The following is a 20,959-nucleotide window of genomic DNA, read 5'->3' as shown; positions in this document are numbered from 1 at the left end:
CCTGGCAAGTTCATGCTGCTTCACATTGAATGAGCAATTTAAAACCCCCACTTTTAAATTTATCTGCTGTAAGAATTTCTGCTAGTTTCAATAGTTTGTGTTTATGTATGCTATAAACAAGTTACTGACAAAAGTTCCCACATATTTGCTGGCCTGCTCTCACCCACAGTTTCATCTGACAGCACTGCCCAAGTAACTCTGAGCACCCTGAGAGGTTTTTCACCCAGGTGAAGTACAGAACTCAGCAGGAGTCCTTGGGAGGCAAGCCTAGGTGTGCCAGGGCAGGAAAAGCCTTGCTAAGCAGCTGCTGGGGGAAGCATGTGCAGGTAAGAGCTGCAGTGCCTGCCAACATGCCAGGCTGTCTCCACCAGAACACAGGCAGTTCCCTGGAATACATTTTCTCCCTAGACAGGATTTAAGTCTGTTCTCATCACCACCACTTGCTCACTTTGGGACAAGCCATGGCTGTAGCTGGCTATGAAAGCAGCCTTGAAATATCCCACTGGGCCAGTCCTGTTGGATTTTCTGCTTCCCCCGGAACAGGAATCCCTGATCTCATGTACAGCAGGCAGATTATCACTTCTGGAACAAGCTGGCTCAGGAGGTCAACCAGCCCAGGGAATCTCCAATGCACTGTGTCCCACAAGAGACCCTGCACTGCTCTGAAGGGATGAGTCCATCAAATCCACCCTACTTCCAATCACTAATCGCATTACACCACCCTGCTTTAAGGTCCTCTTGGCTCTGGTGTGGTGTCAGTGCCTGAGCACTCGCCTGCCTTAAAACCACCCAGCCATCCCACACCAGTTCAGAGCAACCAACCCAGAGTTTGGGTTTATTTTCTTTTTATTTTGCCCTGTAAGTATTGCACATTTTCCAAGTATTCTGTTTCAGAATGTCACAGCACAGGAAAGATCACTCAAGAAACCTGAGTTGTGGAGCTTGCAGCTCTTCCACAATATTCTGGGAACACCTGTTATAGAAGACAGGTAAAAAAACCCAGATCCAATGATCTAGAGGAAAGTTTAAAAGCACCACTCTTGAGTGAAGGCTTTAGAGAAAATGCCTTGATAGCAAGCATGGAAGAGGAACCCCCTACATAAAACTGGTCCTACCCACCCACTCTGCATTCCCAGAATCTTACAGTCTATCAGATCCTTTTTTTCCCGCTGATATTTAAAATCCTGTGTACTTTTAGCCTATATTAGCAGTTCTCCTATGACTAGCTTTCAATTAGGAAAAGCAACAGCTCCAGAACCATAAAAGCTTCCAGGATCTTGGAATAATCACAATATGCAGCACATCTCCACTCATGGCTCACTTTGTTCTTTCCAAAGATCATTTTAACATTTACTCAGGACTCCTAAATAGACAAAGTTATAAAAAGCCAATACTTATGTCCACACGTAAGAATTCTTAACATCCTATTTAGGCAGAATATCCCAGTCTAGTTGTTATTTTAATTTCTGCAAATAAACTTAAGCATCTACATCTGATTAATAGAAACTGAGATTCACATTTATGCATATAAACCAAATATTTGACAGCCATAAATTTTGGAAATACATTCTCTAGCTATGCTCTGCAAACCACAGAGGGATTTTTGCCTTTTCACATGGAAAACACCCTTAGGAAAGCTTCAATAAGCATCTGTGTCACTAATATAGAATTTAAAATGATGTATTTTACATAGTTATATACTTAAAATTTAATACTCATTTTGCAGAGGTTAAAGTGCAACACAATCTGCCTGTGGGATCCAGGACAATCCTTTTTTAGCTTCATCTTGAGGCACCACCACATTTATCAGCCCCTAGAGAGGCAAACACTTTTCAATCTCCAGACTCTGGTTACACTTGAAAACAAAGTAACACCCTGGTGCAGCTGGTACCACTGATGCTGCAGTGATACCTTATGAAGTGACATTTACAAGCATCTTTTTTCTCTTACACCTTCGCTTTCTGTTCACCTGCTACAACAAACCCCGTGTGTTTGGCCCATTTCAGAGCAGCTGTTCTGGGGCTCCAGCCCAGCTCCTTCCCAGCCAAGGCTCTGCTCCCTCAGCCCGACATCAGCGCTGCCCCTGGGAGCCCAGAGTGCCCCAGAGCTCTGTGCACAGAGCAGGGACCTCCCTCCTCAGCACAGCCCTCCCAGTAAATCAAACCAAAAGCTTTCCACAGCTTTATTCCAGACTGTTAGAAAAATCCAAGACTTCTGAGCTGTGTCTCTACCTACTTTTACCACAGGAGTGGTAAACATCTGGAACAGTGGAACAGCATCCCCTGCACCCCTAATGCTGTGCTGGGAAGTCTCTTCACACTCTCCTGGAAAAAATTTAAATATCTGTAGATAAACAGATGCTTCAACACCTCTGAAGGTCAGGGCTGAAGTTACAGAGCATTCTGTTTAAACTTCAACACAACACTGAAAGAGAAAAAAACCCACCAGTGCATATTTTAAAGAAAAGAACTACTGAGACACAGAACCACAGGGGGGAAAATAAAAAGGTTTAAGTTTGCAGGAATGAAAATACAATTGTTTTTATTTTTGAAAAGTCACACTCTGAAGTCTTTAATCACATTCAAGCTTATCAGGATGGCAGATTACCAAATTGAAGCATCACAGTAACACAAGCCCATATTCACACCGCAGAATCAAGCGCTATTTATTAGATTTAAGCCAATTAATAACTTTCCCAAGAACATTTCTTACATATATTCACTGTAAATGTTCTGCCATAAAACTTCGGGACTGCCCTGATACAGCAAACACTAAGTGCCAGGAAGAAAAAAAAAAAAAAAATTAGACAAGAACGATGAAATGATGCTCAGCAGCATCCAAATTACAGTGTCTTTTGTTTGGAAAACTCACATTAACCAGGAATTCCCAAGAGCAATTTTGCTACACGGAACGCTGATTGTGCAAGAGGCTTTAAAGGTGTGCAGGATTTGTAACTCACTCATACGCTCAAAACAAATTGTTGCTTCTCAGCAATTACTGCAATGGGCACTTGCTTTCAATGAAAGGCGGGTAAAAAATGCTGCAAAGCACCTTCCAGTGAAGGGAGGCAAAAAGAAGTTGAAGACAAAGTTCAGTCATCAAACACAATTTTTTTTCCCCATTCAAATAAGCCACGTGCTATATTCTTATCACCCTCACATCTCTCCGCCAGATTTCAAAGAAAGCTGGCTTGTTATGCTAAGACATCCTCCCCCCTCCATTTTACCTACAACTCCAGGAAAGCAGAACTTTTGTAGCACGGTGGCAGAGGAGCCCGCGCTCCGCTGGGCCGGTGTGGTGAGAGCAGCGGCTACAAAGGAACAGCTCTGACCCGCAGCACCCCCGAGCCCCACGCACCTTCTTTGGTCTGCGCGTTGGTGATCTGCAGGTCGCAGTCGGCCGCCTTCAGCTTCTCCCGGCCCATGATCTGGCGCTTGAGGTCGCTCAGGGAGATGTGCAGCCCGTCGAAGGTGACCGTGTCATAGTTGAGCTTGGAGGAGAACTTGTAATGCACGCACGACATGGCGGGGCGCGGGCGGCGCCCGCTCTGGCGCGGCGGGGCCGCGGGGGTCGGGCAGGGCCCGCGGGGCCCGGGGCGGCGGCGCTGGGGCGGCGAGCGGCGCTCAGAGCCCGCGGCGCTGCGCCATGGCCGGGCCGCGGCCTCAGCGCTCGGGGCTGGGAGGCCTCAGGTCTCCATCGTGGCGAGCCCGCGGCCCCCGCCCCGCAACGAGCGCGGCCCTCGGCGAGCGCGGCGCGCCCGCCCGGCTCCTGCTCTCCGCCCCGCTCGACCCGGGCCGGGCCCCGCTCGGTTCCGGCTCGGCCTCGCTCGCTTTGGGCTCGACTGGGACTCGGCCCCGCTCGGCTCTGCCCGGCCCCTCTCGGTTCGGGTTCGGGCTCCGGCCCGCTCGGCCCGGCGCCGCTCCGCTCGCTTCAGGATCGGTCCCGCTCGGCCCGGCTCGGTCCCGCTCGGCCCGGTTCGGCCCCGCGCGGCCCCGATGGCGGCTCCCGCGGCCGCCCCTGCCCTCAACGCTGCGCCGAGGGGTTTCCCGGCCGACACCGCACGGGCCGCGCGAGCATGCGCAGATGAAGCGCGTCCACCACGCCGCACGTGACCCGGCGCCGCGCGTGACACGACATCACGTGGGAGCGGCGGCCCCGCCCCCGGCCCCGAGCGCCCCCCAGCGGAGCGCGTGGTGCTCCCCTCATGGAGCGGCGGGAAATGGACGGGTCGGGCTGAGGTGAATATTGACATTATAGCCCATAATAGTCACCATCCTCTGCATATTGACATTATAGCCCATAATAATCACCATCCTCTGGATGTTGACGTTATATCCCATAATAGTCACCGTCCTCTGGACCTCATATCGCCATCATGTCATGCTTAAACCCTCACCTCTTCGAGTTTTGCACTGCTGTCCTTCAACCCATCTATTAAAACTTACTAACAGCAGTCTTTCACTTTACAAATATTAATTTTCTAATTCTCAAATCTTCACACAGGAAACCTTTTGCCCAGCAGCTGCTGCACCGCCGTCTCAAAGAAATCAATCCAAAGACAAGTTAATTTTTCAAATAAAAATAGCGAAGCCTTGGAATAAACTCTTCTCATCTAAAACTTTAGTTTAAGTTTGTGATCTCTGACCCCACGAGTGATTGAGCAGAAGCTGGCACAGGAGCCCGGAGCAGCCGCGGCTCCCCTGGATCCCTGCAGTGCCCAAGGCTGGACAGGGCTGGGAGAACCTGGGATGGTGGAAGGTGTCCCTGCCCATGGATGTCCTGTAAGGTCCCTTCCCACCCAAACCATTCCATGATTCCAGGATGTGTCACCAGCTTCTGGTTTAGGGAATGCTGCCATGCCCTGGACAAACCTGTCTGACCCAAAGGACAGGCCTGGTGTGCCTGTTGCAGGCTGTTTCCTGCACGCGACAGAAATGCTCATGTCACATCAAGTGTTCTCAGCCACCCACACTTGTAACGTCAAAAAACAAAACGTGAACTTCCTGATGAGGCAAGGAAATACCCCGTGGCTTTTGGAGGGGCTGGGTTACTCTGAAAGTCATGAAACACTAGAGCAGCATTGAAGCTTGGTGGTCTCTGCACACCTCTGGGCACCAGGGCTGTTTCTGTAGCTTTAAATTATTTCTGAAACTTTGAAGTCTTTCACTTCAAATACATTCAGAAGTAAACTGTTCTCTAAGTTCTGCAAAACAACATAAAATGTGTTGGCACATTTTTAGGTCATGCTCACACGTTAGTTAAAAAAAGAGCAACAAACAGAAACTATTTGCTGTAACATGGAGTTTCAGTGTTTTACCATGATGGATTATTGGGAGCTGTATAGGAACTCCATCTCATTTAGCCCTTTACTGATCTATAAGCAGTTTTATCTGGGCACACTTCTGTTGCTCAGAGATTCTTTAGCTGAGCTTTGCACTTTGCTGCTTTAATTCTCAAATACACAAGTGCTAGAATTATAAAATCATGGAAAAATAGGATGGTTTGGTTAGGAAAGGACCTTAAAACTCATCCTGTCCCACCCCCTGCCATGGGCAAGGGACACCTTCCACTGTCCCAGGTGCTCCAAGCCCTGTCCAGCCTGGCCTTGGGCACTGCCAGGGATCCAGGGACAGCCCCCGCTGCTCTGGGCACCTGTGCCAGGGCCTCACTGGGAACAATTCCTTCCCAAAATCCCATCTAACCCTCCCCTCTGGCAGTCTAAGTCTGTGACATTCCCTTTCAAGCCTTGGACTGAGGCTGACACAGAATTGTCGCTGTTGTACAACTGAACAGTACAAAAAGAAACAAAACTTCAAAGCCATCAGGATAAATCAGGTCTGGCACCTTCCCAGCCACACAAGCAGGTCTGCTGGACGAGCAGGCTGACGAGGAGGCAGGCTGTGGAATTGTATTTCCTTCTCCAGTTTGTTTTGTCAGCAGCAATGACTCTAGTTGTTTTTATTTTGTGAGTTCAGCTGTGAGCTGCACAAGAGGAGAGGAACTCGCTCTGAGTGTTTGAGCCCAGCTCAGGACCTGCCAAGGCTGAGCCCACAGGGCCAGTTCTGCTGGAACATCCTCCCTGCTCCCTCAGCCCCAGCTGCTGTGGGCACTGGCTAAAGCGAAGCTTTCATTAAGAGTGCCTGATGGTTTTCCAGAGTTCCCACCAGTCTGCAATCCAGGAATGTGTGCCAGCTCCCTGAGGCTCAAGGGACTCAGAACTGAGGGAAACTGAAAGAGTTGTGCTGGAATACTGAACCAAATCCAGAAACCTGCTTTTAGGTCGTAGGTAAGGAGCAAACAAGGAAGTAAACAAGCAACCCCAGTCTGTAATTACCTGGAGTTTGGGGAGCTGCTCCCTCCCAGGCTCTGCTTACACCCCAGCACAGCACTGTCCCTGCTCACCCCTGTGGGCTGGTGGAAGGTGCTGACTCCGTTTTCAGAGGGTCCCCACCCTGGACAGCCCCACTGCAGCCTGACTTTGATACCCTCTGTACTGAGGAGAAGATTTACCCTATCAATGAGTCAGAAAGAAGATGATGTTCCTCACCACAGAATGAATCAACAGAGGTATAGCAGGACAAAGTCCTCCCTGTGTGAACAGCGTAAGAGTTATAATCAGAGTAAAAGGAACTTCTTCTGTGGTAATCACAGCTAATTTACTGGGGAAGCTCTAAAAGCCGTCCAGAGAAGTCCAGCAGTGTCCCCTGAGGAGCCTGTCCTGGAGCAGGGCTGCTCCCACCCGAGGATCCGGGCTCCAGCAGCCCAGACTGAGCCCATCCTGCGGGTCCAGTGCCCTCCCAGGGCTGTGAGCCCAAATTAAAACAAGATCTCCTCTGCAGAGGGCTGTGCTTTGGTGCTATCCCCGAAGGATGCCAGGAGAAGAGCACAGCTGTGGTCTGGCAGTGCCCACGGAGCCCTGGCAGGGAGGGCTGGGAGCAGAGCCCACAGCATCCCCTCTCCTGCTGCTCCTTGTGCCCGAGCTGCGGCCACAGAGGGGGATCACGCTGCTGGTGGGCACATCTCGCCTTCCTCCCGGGGATCCGGAGCCTCTGGATTATCTCTAGGCTGGTTATCTCACCATCACCCACCCTGCCGGGCATCACCTCCCAGCCTCACCCCCCTCTCTGGGAGGGCACCAGGGTGACCTTCTTGCTTGATGAATTGCGAGTCACTAATTAAACTGCTCGGCGAAAGAAAAGAGAAAATTAACTGACCCTTGTTATCTCGGGAGAGAACAAGCCCGGCGCAATTTGCTTTTTATTTTAGCTCAGTTGTTTGTTTTTCTTCCCCAAGGAAAGCGAGCCCGCCGCCCCCGTCCCCGCCTGCCACTAGAGGTCATTTGAGCACCGGGATAGGGACCGGCGGTGGCGGCTCCTGGCCCGGCCGGGGACACCTCCCACTGTCCCAGGAGCTCCCAGCCCTGTCCAACCTGGCCTCGGGCACTGCAGGGATCCAGGGACAGCCCCAGCTGCTCTGGGCACCTGTGCCAGGGCCTGCCCACCCTCCCAGGGAAGGATTCTTTCCTAATATCTAATCTAACAGTTCGGAGCCATTCCCCCTTGTCCTGTAAAATGTTCCTTTTCAGCTCTCTGGGAGTCCCTTTAGGCACAGAAAGGGGCTCTGAGGTCTCCCCAGAGCATTCTCTTCTCCAGGATGAACAAACTTACGGCTAAAATAAAATCTCTGGTGCCTGTTTTGGGTGGTTGTTTCTGTTCAGAAGGGCAGGAAATGGCTCCTGCTGACAGTCATGTCCAGTAGCAAACTCAGCAGCGGCTGATGCCCTGCACAGCCCCACACACGCAGCTGGCCCCAGTGGCCTGGCTCCAGTGACCCCAGAGACTCCCCGGGCACGGAGCAGCCGGGGCTGTGCTGCGGTGTCCGAGCCCTCTGCAGCCAGCAAACACCGCTGGGCACAGCTGGGCACCGCTGGGCACTGCTGGGCACTGCTGGGCACCGCTGGGCACCGCTGGGCACCACTGGGCACCGCTGGGCACCGCTGGGCACCGCTGGACACCGCTGGGCACCGCTGGGCACTGCTGGGCACCGCTGGGCACCACTGGGCACCGCTGAGCACCGCTGGGCACCGCTGGGCACCGCTGAGCACCGCTGGGCACCGCTGGGCTCTGCTGGGCACCGCTGAGCACCGCTGGGCACCGCTGGGCACTGCTGGGCACTGCTGGGCACCGCTGGGCACCGCTGGGCACCGCTGGACACCGCTGGGCACAGCTGGGCACAGCTGGACACCGCTGAGCACCGCTGGGCACTGCTAAGCACCGCTGGGCACCGCTGGGCACCGCTGGGCACCGCTGGGCACTGCTAAGCACCGCTGGGCACCGCTGGGCACCGCTGGGCACCGCTGAGCACCGCTGGGCACTGCTGGGCACTGCTGGGCACCGCTGAGCACCGCTGGGCACTGCTGGGCACCGCTGGGCACTGCTGGGCACTGCTGGGCAGTGCTGGGCACCGCTGAGCACCGCTGGGCACCGCTGGGCAGTGCTGGGCACCGCTGAGCACCGCTGGGCACCGCTGGGCACCGCTGAGCACCGCTGGGCACCGCTGGGCACCGCTGGGCTCTGCTGGGCACCGCTGAGCACCGCTGGGCACCGCTGGGCACTGCTGGGCACTGCTGGGCACCGCTGGGCACCACTGGGCACCGCTGGACACCGCTGGGCACAGCTGGGCACAGCTGGACACCGCTGAGCACCGCTGGGCACTGCTAAGCACCGCTGGGCACCGCTGGGCACCGCTGGGCACCGCTGGGCACTGCTAAGCACCGCTGGGCACCGCTGGGCACCGCTGGACACCGCTGAGCACCGCTGGGCACTGCTAAGCACCGCTGGGCACCGCTGGGCACCGCTGGGCACCGCTGGGCACTGCTAAGCACCGCTGGGCACCGCTGGGCACCGCTGGGCACCGCTGAGCACCGCTGGGCACTGCTGGGCACTGCTGGGCACCGCTGAGCACCGCTGGGCACTGCTGGGCACCGCTGGGCACTGCTGGGCACTGCTGGGCAGTGCTGGGCACCGCTGAGCACCGCTGGGCACCGCTGGGCAGTGCTGGGCACCGCTGAGCACCGCTGGGCACCGCTGGGCACCGCTGAGCACCGCTGGGCACCGCTGGGCACCGCTGGGCACGGCTGGGCACCGCTGGGCACCGCTGGGCAGGCACCTGGCAGCTCCTGCGCTGCTCCCAGTGCCAGCAGCTCCCCTGGGAGCAGCCGTGTGTCCATCCCCAGAGCGCTGCTCATCCCTTCTGCCCCAGCTCCTTGCCTCCAGCCTTCCCTGCTGCCCAAATCTCTGTCCTCTGTGCGGCCCCTTGTCTGCATCCATCCACTCACACACATCAAAGCAGCCCTAGCTTCCCTCCTCGTTCTTAACTTCTCAACACATTTTAAACCAGAATTAATTAGAGGGATCAAAGGCCCTTGTGGCTGTCCCCTGGAGCCCTCCCTCCCCAGCCTGGCCGTGCTGGCTGCACACCGCAGCTATCACCGGCTGCAGATGCCGAGGATCAGGAGAGGGAGAGCCAAACCCCAGCACTGCTCCTCTGCAGCTCCCTGCACGGCTGCACTAATCGCTCCGGGGACGCTGCTGAGTTTGTGGAATTGGCTGGTGATGGGACCATGCTTGACTTTATCCCTGGATCCTGTCTGTCTTTGAGTCATCTTCGCTGTGAGTCACAGCAGCTGCTAATCCCTTGGAGATAACGGCCTCATCCCGCTCTCTGCACGCAGGTACTGCTGCCTCTGCTCCTCAGAACGGGAGAAATCCGTGTGAGCCGAGGCTGTGCTGGGAGCACTCCAGGACACACTTGTGGGGTGGCTTGTCATGCCAGCTCTGTGTCACCTTGGGAGCCAGCCTCAGCAGAGCCAGGGCTCTCCGCTGTGGGGGCTCCTGCCTTCCCAGAACCATCTACCCCGTGTTCCTCCTCTCCTCCAACGCCTGGGCACCTCTTCCCTTCCCCAGCACAGCTCTGCAGCCCCAGCAGGAGGACCAGCAGGACCCTCCTGTGCCTGTCACAGCTCCCTCAGCAAGGGTGAGCTGAAATCCAGCACAGTTTGTGTCCTTCATTCTAAAGCCTTCTATGCATCTGTCAGCAAATTGTTCCTAGTTTAATTTCTCCCTTTGTTAAAATGTGTTTTATCCCAGCTTAAATCTCTCTCAGTTACACAATTGCTTGTGCCATCCATCACCAGAAACTTCCCACATGGCAATTGGAGACCACAACTGAGTGATCTTTAACCCCCTTGACTCATGTCTTTAATCTTTCACCCCATGGCAGATTTCCAGCCCTCACAGCTCCTGCCAGGACTCTGCAGCTTCTCAGCCTTGCTGGGAGCAGAGACACCAGCACTGCCCCCAGGATGTTACTGGTCTGACTGGTGCTGTGCAGAGAAAACTTCCTCTCTGAGAACTGCTTTGGTATTTCCCTGTGGGGAGTCCCCAGGACCAACATGAGCCCCACACTGGGCTCGTGTGTGCTGGTACCTACCCCGTACCTCGAGCCTGTCCAGTGCTCCCCTTTGCCCTTGCTCTTTCCTGGCCATGCCCTCACCCTCTGCTGTGCCCACTGCCATCTCAGCCTGCAAGGCAGGACCCAAAGTGGGTCTGAGTGGCATCAACCCCTGGAAAACCCTCTTTGATTCCCATTTTTTTATTTCCTTTTGGTACCTGCAGTGATTGGTGAAAGCAGCATCCCTTTTCCCAGCCTCACCCAAGCCCCAGAAGCAGGAGGAAAGGCTCCATCCCCTCCTGCAATGAAGCACAGGTGAGCGTTGGGGGCTGCCTGCCCTGATCCTGCCCACCCACAGTCCCCCAGAGCCCACCCTGGCAGTGAGCTCAGCACCCAGAAATGCTGCTCTGCTTTTCACCCACCCGCAGGCTGGGACACCCTGCTGCGCTGGCCTCACCCGTGTCATCAGGGATGATGTTCTCCTCCTCTCTTGTTCTCCCTAACCCAGGGAGCAGAAGCCATATTTGTGTGCAGAGTCTGAGAGCAATTAAATTGAATTCTAATTATTGTATATCACAAATTAGCAATTTCTACCATGCTAATATTAATTGCTAACACGACGATAAGGCGTATCAGGCAGTCAGGATGGAGCAGGCGTCTCCTTGCTTGGAGAGATGTGAGAAAGCAGAAATCGCTGCAGACATGGATATCCCACAGCAGGGAGATGTTCCTGGGCTGGGGACACTGAGGTTTGGGCTCAGCACCCAGCCTTACCAGGGCTGGAGCTCAGAGCAGGCTGGAGCTGCCAGTGCTCAGCTTGGCTTCCTCAGGAAGGAGCACTGCCAAGGGTGCCTGAACCACAGGCAGGGTGGTGCAGATGTGCCTGCTCCCTCCTCCCCGGCTCAGGGAGTTTGGCTGCACCTTGTGTTTGTGCAAAATTCAATACAGAAGCCAATGACCGGTTGGTTCTCGAGAGACAGCTCCCTAATCCCTGCCTAGAGCTGCTCTCCCGGTAGCCCTGGGCTGTTCCTCCTCTGGAGAGAGGCAGGTGGCAAGAAGGGCATGGGGTAGGAGACCCAATGCCGTCATGTTTATCACATTCCATGAAGCTGCTGTAGTGAATTTCACCTCTGCCAGGCTGGAATCACAGCTAAGGCACGCTGGGACTGCAGGGATGGGCACCAGTGGGGATGGACGAGGACATCCAGCTCCAGCTGAGCCCTGGGACTGACGTTCTGCTTTGGCAGGAGCTGCTCTGAGCTTGTCACAGTCGCTGTGCTGGCTGTCCTCCCCCGTCAGAGCCAACATGTACAACATCCTCGCATCACACGGGGAAATCCGAGGAGATCAAAGCCGAGGCAGCTGGACACGCTGCCGTGGATAAACACTTCCCTTGGGAGAGTTAATCAAGGGCACGACAACCCCTGCAGCTGCAGAGTGACCCCGACAGAGCCTGGAGCGGGCACCAAGCTGGTGATTTGCAAGGAAGCCCATCCCGAGGAGGTTGCTGCAGGTCCTTCAGTGCCCCTGGGAGGGGCTGGGCTTGTGGGGGTTTCCAGGAGGGAAGCCAGGAGCGCAGGGATGTCCCTGACAGCTGGAGCGGCAGCTGGGATAAATCCTCAGCACGTTTCTGTGCTGGGAGGGAGCAGTGAGGCTGGAGGCAGATGGAGAGTGCTGGGCACACGAGCAGAGCTGGGTGAGGCTCAGCAGGCAGAGGAAGAGCAGCGAGCATCCTCCAGGACTGGCTTTTCCCATCACTCATCCCCCAGGACTGGCTTTTCCCATCACTCATCCCCCAGGACTGGCTTTTCCCATCACTCATCCCCCAGGACTGGCATTCCTCGAGGGGCTTGTCCCGAGCAGGCTCTGCTCACCTGCAGCTCCAGTGATTTCATTGCAGTGAGGTAATTTTGTCCCAAGGGTCATTTATCTGTCTGCTGAAAAACCCCAGCCCTGTATGAGTCACCAGGCTGCACTACAGCCCTGTGATGAATTACACTTGGACACATGCTAAATGACATTTACCAATAAATTTATGCAGATTTCTCCTGTAATCCTTCTCCTCATCAAAAGTAGTAATGCTTTCTCTAATGCAAATGCACTGCGAGAGCCTCACCACATCAAACGGGAGCTGGGCTGAGTAGCTCGGAATTCAGAACGATAATCTTCATTGTGCTCATGAATAACCATTTCCTACAGATGAATATTCAACAAAGCCTTGGCAGCTCCTGCCAGAGCCTCCTCTGAGGCCTGTCCTGCTGCCCGAGGTGTCCAGCAGCTCTGGCCAGCCCTGCAGGCAGATTTCACACTCCTGTCCCTCTGTGCTTCGGGCTCCGCTGAGGAGCTGGGAGTGGCTGCAGAGCAGGGGTAGGCTTGGAGCTTTGTGGGTGCTGTGCTGAGCTCTCCTCTCCATCCAGACCTTTCCATCCCACAAACACAACCTCCCCTGGCATCCTCAGCCCAGCCTGTGGGCTCCATGTGGTCACACCATGTGGTCACACCATTGTTGAGACCAGCAGGGTCCAGCACCCGGCTCACCCCCTGCCTTTGGCATTCACCAGCACTTCACTGGCCACTGGATCCCTGGAAGTGTCCCAGACCAGGCTGGACAGGGCTTGGAGCACCCTGGGCTGGTGGAAGGGGTCCCTGCCCCTGGCAGGAGGTGGAATGAGATGAGCTTTAAGGTCCCTTCCCACCCAAACCAGTCTGGGATTCTCCGATTCTTTCTCTGAACATGGCAGTGTCTGCTCCTTCAGCTCCCAGCCCAGTCGTGTGCTCCTTGCTGTGTCACAAGGAAAGGCTCCAGCCCCAGCTGCTTCTCTGGAGAGGGCAGGAGAAGGCAGGTGGAAAGGTCAGGACACCAGGACAAGTCTGCTCAGTCCCCAGCACTCACCCGTAACGCCCCAGGCTGGGCACACGAGGCATCACTGAACAGCCCTGGGCTGCTGGAGGGGGGATGCTGAACATGCAGAGCCTTCAGCAGCCTCTGAGCAATGGGGTTTACATTTTTATTCCTTTTAAAGATGATTACATTCTGAGCAGTGATGATCCAAGCTAACGAAACGCCTGCCACTTCACGGCTTGGCAGGAAAAGTTGGATTGCTGGAGTTGTGGGCTTTTCCTTCAGTCCAAAACACAGACAAAATGGAAATAAATTATTTCTTTCATAGTTGTTTAATATAATTTTCTCTGTTCTGGGGTTTATGCCCTGGCATCCTGGCAGTCTCAGCTAACCAGGGCAGCTCCAGCACTCCAGAGAGTTCCCAGCCACCTGGACCAGCAGCGAGGAATGGGAGAAGAGCCAGGAGAGGCTGGAGCTGAGGCTGCTGAAGGGGCTGGCGGGGAGAGGAGCAGCAGAGCAGGGCACTCGCTCTAGCCCAGCTGGGAAAAGCTGCCCCAAAGGCTTCTTTTGGAGCCCAACAGCAGCGGCTGCAGGGTTTCCATGATCCGGGGGGTTAAAAGGCACTTGAACCCTGAGGTGAGAGCCTCTGGGACACGCTCTGAGAGTGATTTATGGCTTCTCCACTCACCCAGAGCCAGCTCAATGCCCTTCTTCTACTTCTATTTATTTTTCTTGTTATCACTGTGAAATAAATATGAAGAGGATGTAAATTCAGATTCTCAACCCAAACACTGCTGCTGCAGGACCAGCAAAGGGGGAGCTTGGGGTTGTGATTGTACAACTGCCAAACCCTGTCCTGTGCCAGCCTCACCTGAGCCACTGCTGCTTCATAAGATTTCTGAGGGTTCAGGCTATGAAATCCTGCCCTTGGTATAAACATTTTAATTACAAGTTTCCGGGACTTCTTTCCTAAGATAAACACATTTTAATTGCAAATTGCTTCTGCTGTCTTTACCCACCCCCCAACGCTGCCAGCAGCTGCTGGATTTAATATTTAACGGAGCTGCCTCTGGGCTGGGCTGGATGCGGCAGCGGGGCTGGGGAGCCCCTGGAGCACCCCGAGAGTGCCTGAGTGAGCCATGGGGAATGTCTGGGGTGCAGGAGAGGGACAGCTCCTCATCCCTGCAGAGCCACCGCAGCTGGGGTGACCCTGGCACAAGCTCCTGGTGCTTGGAGCACAGCAGCTGTGCCTCGTGTCCCTGCCGAAAGGGACAGAGTCACCTGTGCTGGGGGGCTCCGGGTGGCTTCTGGGCTTGGTCCCCAGGCCAGAGGGTCCGGCTGTGGCATCAGCCACCAGCCGAGGCTCTGTGTCCCCCGTGCCACCTCTGCCCGTCCCCAGAGCCACCCAGCCACGAGGAGATGCCATTACTGCTCGTGTGGCACCTCAGGTGACAGAGCCCTGTGGCAGAGCCCTGTGACAGAGCCCAGTGACAGAGCCCTGTGACAGAGCCCTGTGACACAGCCCTGTGACAGAGCCCTGTGACAGAGCCCTGTGACAGAGCCCTGTGACAGAGCCCTGTGACAGAGCCCTGTGACAGAGCCCAGTGACAGAGCCCTGTGACTGACAGAGCCCTGTGGCAGAGCCCTGTGACAGAGCCCTGTGACAGAGCCCAGTGACTGACAGAGCCCTGTGGCAGAGCCCTGTGACAGAGCCCTGTGACAGAGCCCAGTGACAGAGCCCTGTGACACAGCCCTGTGACAGAGCCCTGTGACAGAGCCCTGTGACAGAGCCCAGTGACAGCCCTGTGACAGAGCCCTGTGACACAGCCCTGTGACAGAGCCCTGTGACAGAGCCCTGTGACAGAGCCCTGTGACACAGCCCTGTGACAGAGCCCTGTGACAGAGCCCTGTGACAGAGCCCAGTGACAGAGCCCTGTGGCAGAGCCCTGTGACAGAGCCCAGTGACAGAGCCCAGTGACAGAGCCCTGTGACTGACAGAGCCCAGTGACAGAGCCCTGTGGCAGAGCCCTGTGACAGAGCCCTGTGACAGAGCCCAGTGACAGAGCCCTGTGACTGACAGAGCCCTGTGGCAGAGCCCTGTGACAGAGCCCAGTGACAGAGCCCAGTGACAGAGCCCTGTGACTGACAGAGCCCTGTGACAGAGCCCTGTGACAGAGCCCTGTGACTGACAGAGCCCAGTGACAGAGCCCTGTGACAGAGCGCTGTGACAGAGCCCAGTGACAGAGCCCTGTGACAGAGCCCAGTGACAGAGCCCTGTGACAGAGCCCAGTGACACAGCCCTGTGACAGAGCCCTGTGACAGAGCCCTGTGACAGAGCCCTGTGACAGAGCCCTGTGACAGAGCCCTGTGACTGACAGAGCCCTGTGACAGAGCCCTGTGACAGAGCCCTGTGACAGAGCCCAGTGACAGAGCCCTGTGGCAGAGCCCTGTGACAGAGCCCTGTGACTGAGCCCAGTGACAGAGCCCTGTGACAGAGCCCTGTGACAGAGCCCTGTGACAGAGCGCTGTGACAGAGCCCTGTGACAGAGCCCAGTGACAGAGCGCTGTGACAGAGCCCTGTGACAGAGCCCTGTGACTGACAGAGCCCAGTGACAGAGCCCTGTGACAGAGCCCTGTGACAGAGCCCTGTGACAGAGCCCTGTGACAGAGCCCAGTGACAGAGCCCTGTGACAGAGCCCTGTGACAGAGCCCTGTGACTGACAGAGCCCTGTGACAGCCCTGTGACAGAGCCCTGTGACAGAGCCCTGTGACAGAGCCCTGTGACAGAGCCCTGTGACACAGCCCTGTGACAGAGCCCTGCTGCAGCCGGTCCCGCAGGGCTGCGCCTCTGAGGCTCCTCCGGTGCCACCCTGGCCCAGCCAGAGCTGGGGGATCTGCACGGAGCCCCCCCGGTGCTGCCATGGGGGAGCCACACACGGACAGCTGCCACCCCCAGCCCGAGTGACACCGCACGTGCTGCCCTTCCCAGGCACGGCTGTCACCTGGGCTGTCACCTGAGCCATCACCTGGGCTGTCACCTGGGCTGTCACCTGGCTGTCACCTGGCTGTCACCTCGACTGTCACCTGGGCTGTCACCTGGGCTGTCACCTGGCTGTCACCTGGCTGTCACCTGGGCTGTCACCTGGGCTGTCACCTGGCTGTCACCTGGGCTGTCACCTGGGCCATCACCTGGGCTGTCACCTGGCTGTCACCTCGACTGTCACCTGGGCTGTCTCCTGGCTGTCACCTCAACTGTCACCTGGGCTGTCACCTGGGCTGTCACCTGGGCTGTCACCTGGCTGTCACCTCGACTGTCACCTCAACTGTCACCTGGGCCATCACCTGGGCTGTCACCTGGGCTGTCACCTGGGCTGTCACCTCGACTGTCACCTGGGCTGTCACCTGCTCTGTCACCTGGGCTGTCACCTGCTCTGTCACCTGTGCTCCTGGGGAACCTGCTCTGCCCGTGCTGTGGGGTCTGGCTCCAGCACAGGGACGCGTCCAGCCCCGCACAGACCCCCGGTGTGTTTGAAACCCACCCTGCACCACCAGAATCTCACACAGGAAACCAACTGGGAGCTCCCTCTGCTCTGCCTTTTATTCCTCCACTTTTTTTTCCCCTTTTTCTTTCTTCAAATCTTCCTTTGAAACCCCAACTTCCTGCAGTTTGAAATGGACAATCAGGCTGCCCCGGCAGCTGCAGCCCAAGAGCTTCAGCTCTTGGCAGGAGGATCAGAACTACAAAACTATTTCTTTGAGGCAAATTATGCATTCATCCAGCTCATTTGAAACAAAATATGATTTGCAATTTAACTTTCCATAATGAGCTCCTGCTATTATACCGTTTCCATAATGGCTGGTTTCATTGGAACAGATTGTTGGTGCACATGGTTTACAAAACATTTTCAATGCAAGCCCCGTTTTTTCTTATTTTAAATAGCAACAGCTGCTAAGCATGATAATTATTGTATTTCATCAAAATAAACTTACCGAGTTGCTTCTTGATGCCACTCGTCACAATTTTCCAGCGGACCTGCAGGTTATTAAAGAAACTGAAACTTTAATTCAGCAAAGTGAGAGCAGCACCTCATCCAACTCCCTGCCACGGACAGGGACATCTTCCAGACACCTTCCACAATCCTAGGCTGCTCCAAGCCTGGCCTTGGACACTGCAGCTTCTCTGGGCACCCTGTGCCAGGGCCTCAGCACCCCAAGGAAGAGCTTTAATCTCAACTTGCTCTCTGGGAGTGTGAAGCCGCCCGTCCTTGTGCTGTCACTACGTGCTCTGGTGAACACTCTGTCTCCATCGTTCCTGCAGGTTCCCTTTGGCTATGAAACACAAGAGCAGGCAATGAGAAGCTGTGGTAATTCATTCCGAATTGCATTTACCTGCATCACAGTTTCCCGTGGTGTTCCCAGGACAGCTGCCAGGGCTCCCCGGCTCTGGAGCAGCCCCAGAGCTGCAGCCACGGGCACAGAGCTCCCATCCCCAAACACCCCCAGCTCCCGCTGACCTTCTCCAACACCTCCTCGAGTGGTGAAGGAGGATTTCCTCCTCTAGTGACCGGAGGGGGGATAATGGCAGAGGGACAGGAGTTTATCAGTAAGGAGCAGGTGAAAGTCTTACTTGTTGAAAATTTTCTGGGCAACTTTTGAGAGCTGTGTTTAGTGGCTGCAGTCAGCCGGAGATTTACGGATGTGCAGGATAATGATGCTGGAGAAGCTATTCCAGCCCCCAGTGAAAGGCTGCCCTTTACAGCACCTCAGCGTTTGGATTTAGATGACAGGTAGTAATGGCACCACAGAAACCATTACTGTCCATCAAGTAAATAATCAACACACCATTTAAACGGTTCGGCCTTACCCAGACTCCCATGAGCTACGGCAGAGTGAAAATCCCCCAAAAAATCAAACCCTGAAAGGACAAAGGATGATTTTGAGGAAGGAACAGCCCGCAGGAATAGGGACTAGGGAGCTTCCCTTGCAGCGAACAGCGGAGAGGGCAGCGCATTTGTCCTGATGTGGATGTGGAATTAGGGAAAAGCGGCGAAAGGCGAAGCTGTGCGCTGCAGCCAGGACCCAGCTGCCATCTCCCCTCGGCGGCTCGGTGCCAGCAGCAGCTCCCGCAGGCTGACAGCGCTTCCCCGCCGGGTTTGTCATCACAGCACCAACACAGCAATTAAACCTCTCCCTTGGGAGGCGAACGGGAGCGGCAGCCCCGGGACCGGCACAGCGAGAGCCCAGCCGGGACTGGGAGCGGACTCTAGCTGCCCCGGGCAGAGAGAGAAAGAGAGAGACAGAGAGAGAGAGAGGGAGAGAGAGAGAGAGAGAGCTCTGTGTCTGCAGGGCTGCACCGGCACCGGTACCAGGACCAGGACCAACACCAGCACCAGCACCAGACCAAGCACCAGTACCAGCACCAGCATCAGTACCAGTACCAGCACCAGTACCAGCATCAGGACCAGTACCAGCATCACCAGCACCAACACCAGTACCAGCACCAGTACCAGCACCAGTACCAGCACCAGCACCAGTACCAGTACCAGCACCAGTACCAGCACCAGCACCAGCACCAGCACCAGTACCAGCACCAGCACCAGCACCAGTACCAGTACCAGCACCAGCACCAGTACCAGCACCAGTACCAGCACCAGCACCAGTACCAGTACCAGCACCAGTACCAGCACCAGCACCAGCACCAGCACCAGTACCAGCACCAGCACCAGTACCAGTACCAGCACCAGCACCAGTACCAGTACCAGCACCAGCACCAGTACCAGCACCAGTACCAGCACCAGCACCAGTACCAGCACCAGTACCAGTACCAGCACCAGCACCAGTACCAGCACCAGTACCAGCACCAGCACCAGTACCAGTACCAGCACCAGTACCAGCACCAGCACCAGCACCAGCACCAGCACCAGTACCAGTACCAGCACCAGTACCAGCACCAGCACCAGCACCAGCACCAGTACCAGCACCAGCACCAGTACCAGTACCAGCACCAGCACCAGCACCAGCACCAGTACCAGCACCAGCACCAGCACCAGTACCAGTACCAGCACCAGTACCAGCACCAGCACCAGTACCAGCACCAGCACCAGCACCAGCAGCAGCAGCAGCAGCAGCAGCCCCGGGCCGAGCGCCCACCGTGGCCGGTTCTGCTCCAGCTGCGGGGAGCTGGGGGTGAGCCCGCCGTGCAGCCGCTGCTGGAGCCGGCGCTGGCCCAGCAGATCCCCGAGGTTCGGGATGGATCCTCGCTCTCCGCTCCTCGGGATCGTTCCGAGGGCAGGGACGGGGTGTCCCCAAGCCTTGTTCCCTGGCCGCTCGGGGCCAGCCGCCCGCGCTGGTTTCGCAGTGTTTACGGTGCTCCCCCGATGATCTAACGCTGCACAAAGCCATTGTAGGATAAATATAGAGCACTGCAGCACCATAAATCAGGCGGCGCAGAGCACGGGGGGGATCGGGCTCACGGGTGGGACGTGGGGCCGCTGGCACTCGGAGAAGGGAGCGGGGGAATGTCGGGGTGGCCCCGGCACCCCGGGCTGCTCTGTCCCCGCTGCGGGCACCGTGCCCGGCCGACACCATGGGCTATCGTACTGTTTATCAAGGTCTGGCAGAAAGAAAACAAGGTAATGGGGCATTTGCTGATTCAATTCGTTGAATTTGAACAAATCTTTTTAATCCTCCTCCCCCGGGGATTGGAAAGGTCAGGAAATGGGAAGAATGTGCGCGTTCAGGTATTGAAATTAAACTTGTTAAGAAATCCATATTGATTTGCACTTCTCTGAGAAATATTGAAGCCTCCAGATTTAGCCTGGGTATCGATTTTCTCTTCCAGGGGAAAGACATCGGCAGAAAGGGAAGACATTACACGTGGCAGTAAACACCTTCAATCACTGCCGGCTCTGCCCCCCCGAGCACAAACAAACAGCGTTTCTGTGTCCCCAGGGTGCCAGACCCTGCCTGCAGCCGGCTCCGTGCCCCACGCATGGCAGGGTTAAAAAGGGATTTGGGCTGGGCCCTTAAGGCCCTGGTTTAGCTTTTGGTCAGCCACAATCAAAACCGATTGTTCGGGAAGTTCGAGATGGACACTGCAGGTCCCTTCCAGCCGAACTATTCCACTCCATCCTTCCCCGTGTTTAGCACCGCCAGCCCTTTCACTGCTTTGCTTTAAAATATTGCCCTAAGATGGGGGTGCAACTCTCCTTTGACTGTTTTTAACACAGGCAATCAGCAACTACGGCAATTAAGAGGCCTAATTAGCATCTGAATCAGCCTTCTCGAACAGCCCCCTTTCCAATAGTAGCAAATAAGGGTGAGGGAGTTGCAGTTCTCCCTGGGAGGGTGGGCAGGCCCTGGCACAGGTGCCCAGAGGAGCTGTGGCTGCTCCTGGGTCCCTGGAAGTGTCCAAGGCTGGACAGGACTTGGAGCAGCCTGGGACAGATGTGTCCAGATGTGTCCAGATGTGTCCCCACCCTTGGAATGATGAGAGCTCCCTTCCAACCCAAAGGGTTCTGTGATTCTGTGAGAAAGCGCCTGCAGCCTGCGGGACAGGCAGCCCCTGCTGAGGCTTTTTGTGGAGCTCCAGGGAGGATTTCACTCCAGCAGAGCTCCCCTGCCAGGTTTCCCGGCGGCCTGGCCGCTATTCCCGGGAAGGGTTGG

At 55.9% G+C, this 20,959-nt stretch overlaps 1 protein-coding gene across 5 annotated transcripts in view; it reads right to left on the bottom strand.

Moving 5' to 3' along the window:
- Positions 1 to 3,544, bottom strand: part of RBBP6 (RB binding protein 6, ubiquitin ligase) — a 28,357-nt gene extending 24,813 nt beyond the window's left edge. For 4 of the 5 annotated variants that reach the window (XM_058849241.1, XM_058849243.1, XM_058849242.1 and 1 more), the window contains exon 1: positions 3,358 to 3,523. In XM_058849241.1, the coding sequence (XP_058705224.1) occupies positions 3,358 to 3,523 (166 nt within the window). Of the gene's footprint in view, positions 1 to 3,357 lie in introns of all 5 variants that reach the window. The other variant, XM_058849248.1, reaches the window with a different exon arrangement.
- Between the last annotated feature and the right edge of the window lie 17,415 nt (positions 3,545 to 20,959).

Source organism: Poecile atricapillus, chromosome 14, assembly GCF_030490865.1.
Source record: "Poecile atricapillus isolate bPoeAtr1 chromosome 14, bPoeAtr1.hap1, whole genome shotgun sequence".
NCBI classification, from domain to species: domain Eukaryota; kingdom Metazoa; phylum Chordata; class Aves; order Passeriformes; family Paridae; genus Poecile; species Poecile atricapillus.
This window is presented reverse-complemented; position numbering and strand designations above follow the sequence as displayed.